The sequence below is a fragment of the Acanthisitta chloris genome, unplaced genomic scaffold (assembly GCF_000695815.1).
Source record: "Acanthisitta chloris isolate BGI_N310 unplaced genomic scaffold, ASM69581v1 scaffold19599, whole genome shotgun sequence".
NCBI lineage: Eukaryota > Metazoa > Chordata > Aves > Passeriformes > Acanthisittidae > Acanthisitta > Acanthisitta chloris.
Window position 1 is genome coordinate 3583 of NW_008691084.1, and position 2257 is coordinate 5839.

A 2257-nucleotide genomic window follows, 5' to 3' on the forward strand; every position below is an offset into this window, starting at 1 on the left:
TGGGGGAGGTGTTGGTGTGGGCTCAGCCTCTGGTGGCTCCCAACCCTCTCTGGAGGTGGTGACAGGGAGGGGACATGAAGCCACCTGTGATGCCACCAGCTGCCACCAGCGCTGAGTCAGTGCTGGGGGGGAGGAGGAGGAGGATTTCACCCCAAAATCAGCTCTCTGGGGGTGGTTGGTGCTTGGTTTTGTCACCCATGTGAGGTGAGATGACATTCCAGCATGGCATGTGATCCACAGGGATTGGGAGGGGATGGCAAAGCCCCCCCCAGACTGGGTTGGGGACATGGGGGGGATGACAGGGATGTGACAGGGTTGGGATGTGCTTCCCAGAGGGAGGAGGAGATGCTGATGATCTTCCCACCAGCCCAAAACCACTCAGCACCAGCCCTGTGGAGAAAAGGCTCCACAAGGCTGGTGCTGGGTGGTTTTCCAGGGGTTATTTGGATAAATCATGGAATAAAACTGGTTTGAGTAGGAAGGGACATTAAGAGACACCCAGGGACACCTCCTACCAGCCCAGGTGGCTCCAAGCCCCATCCAACCTGGCCTAGAACACTTTCAGGGATGGAAAAGCCACAACTGCTCTGGGAATTCCATCCCAGCCCCTCACAGCCAGGAATTCCTTCCCAATATCCTACCCAAACCTCTTTTCCAGGGTGAAGCCACTCCCCATTCTCCTGTCCCTCCATCCCTCATCCCAAGTCCCTCTGCAGCTCTCTTGGAGTCTCTTTAGGCACTGGAAGGGGCTCTAAGATCTCCTTCCCTTTTCCATCCCCTGGGATGGACACAGCAGGTTTTGTGGGATTCCACCCTCTGACTCCTGGCTCTGCTCCTGCTTCTCCCTCAGGAATGGTTTATGTCACTCTAGGAGTTCTCTGCTCCCTTCCCAAAAAGGCTTTTCCCAAGACTCTAGAGGCAGCAGCTCCAAAGGGCTCTGCTTTCCATCAGAAATTCCATAGGAAAACACACCCTTGGCAGTTCCATACCAGGAACAGCTCCTTTTGGAAAACTGCTCTGCCCCCCCCCAGTTATTCCCAGAGTTTTGTTGCAAACTGGTTATTTTTCCTGCTTTTTTTTTTTTTTTTTGGCACAAAATAGTCTTATTTATTCCCTTTTCCCTATTATTTAGGACACAAATTCCCCTGGGATTTATCAGGAGACTATTTAGGACACCTTCCCCCCTCTCCCAGGTGCTGCCCCAACATTCACAGTGTGTCCCTGTCCCCAGGTGGGATGTGGAGGGAGAATTCCAGGACAAAGCCAACATTCCCAGTGTGTCCCCAACATTCCCAGTGTTTCCCTGTGCCCTGCACGTGTCTCCATCCCATTCCAGGTGGGACTGTGTCCCCCTGTCCCATTCCAGGTGGGACTGTGTTCCCCCATCCCATTCTAGGTGGGATTCCTGAAGATCCTGCACAAGTACGAGATCACGTTCCTGCTGCCCCTGGAGCAGAGCCCTGGGCGGGACCTGTGTGCCCTCCCCGTGCCCAACCCCAACCTCCGTGTGCTCGCCATCACCTCCCTGCCAGAAGGTGAGTTGTGGCCCCACCTTGTCCTCTCCACATCCTTTGTTGCCCCCTCCATGTGTCCCCTCCTTGTCCCAGTCTTGTTCCCCAGGCAGGATGGGGAGGGTGCAGGCAGGACAAGGAGGGTGCAGGTAGAGTAGGGTGCACAGGCAGGGCTCAGGCAAGACAAGGAGGATGCAGGCAGGGCACAGGCAGGGCAAGGAGGGCAGAGGCAGAGGCAGAGTAGGGAAGGGGCAGATAGGATAAGGAGGGTACAGGCAGGGCTCAGGCAGAGCTCAGGCAGGGCAGGGAAGGCAGGGAGAGTGCAGGCAGGTTTGGAAGAGTACAGGGAGGGTAGGGAAGGTGTAGGCAGGATAGGAATGGTACAGGCGGGGCTCAGGTAGGGTAAGGGGGATACAAGCAGGGCAGGCAGGGCTCAGGGTAAGGAGGGTACAGGCAGGGCTCAGGCAGGTCTCGGAGGGTACAGGCAGGGCAGACAGGGCTCAGCAGGGTAAGGAGGGTACAGGCAGGGCTCAGGCAGCTCCTGAGTGTCCCTCTGTCCCCAGGCCACAGCGTTCGGTGTGAGTACACAGCACACAGGGAGGGAGTGCTGAAGGAGGAGCTGGTCCTGGTAGGACATGGGCAGGGACAGGGACACGGGCACGGACAGATGCACGGACACGGCATCAAGGTCACCGTCCAGGCACGGGTCATGGGTAAGGAGCTGCTGGCACCGGAAGGTTGGAGGG

At 57.2% G+C, this 2257-nt stretch overlaps 1 protein-coding gene across 1 annotated transcript in view; it reads left to right on the top strand.

The window, feature by feature from the left end:
• LOC103809281 (chromosome unknown open reading frame, human C20orf27) overlaps positions 1-2224 on the top strand; it is a gene marked incomplete at its 3' end in the record, with an annotated part of 4958 nt that extends 2734 nt beyond the window's left edge. The window contains exons 3-4 of the mRNA XM_009082107.1: positions 1397-1535; positions 2075-2224. Coding sequence (XP_009080355.1) covers positions 1397-1535; positions 2075-2224 — 289 coding nt within the window. The remainder of the gene's footprint in view (positions 1-1396; positions 1536-2074) is intronic.
• Positions 2225-2257: the final 33 nt, after the last annotated feature.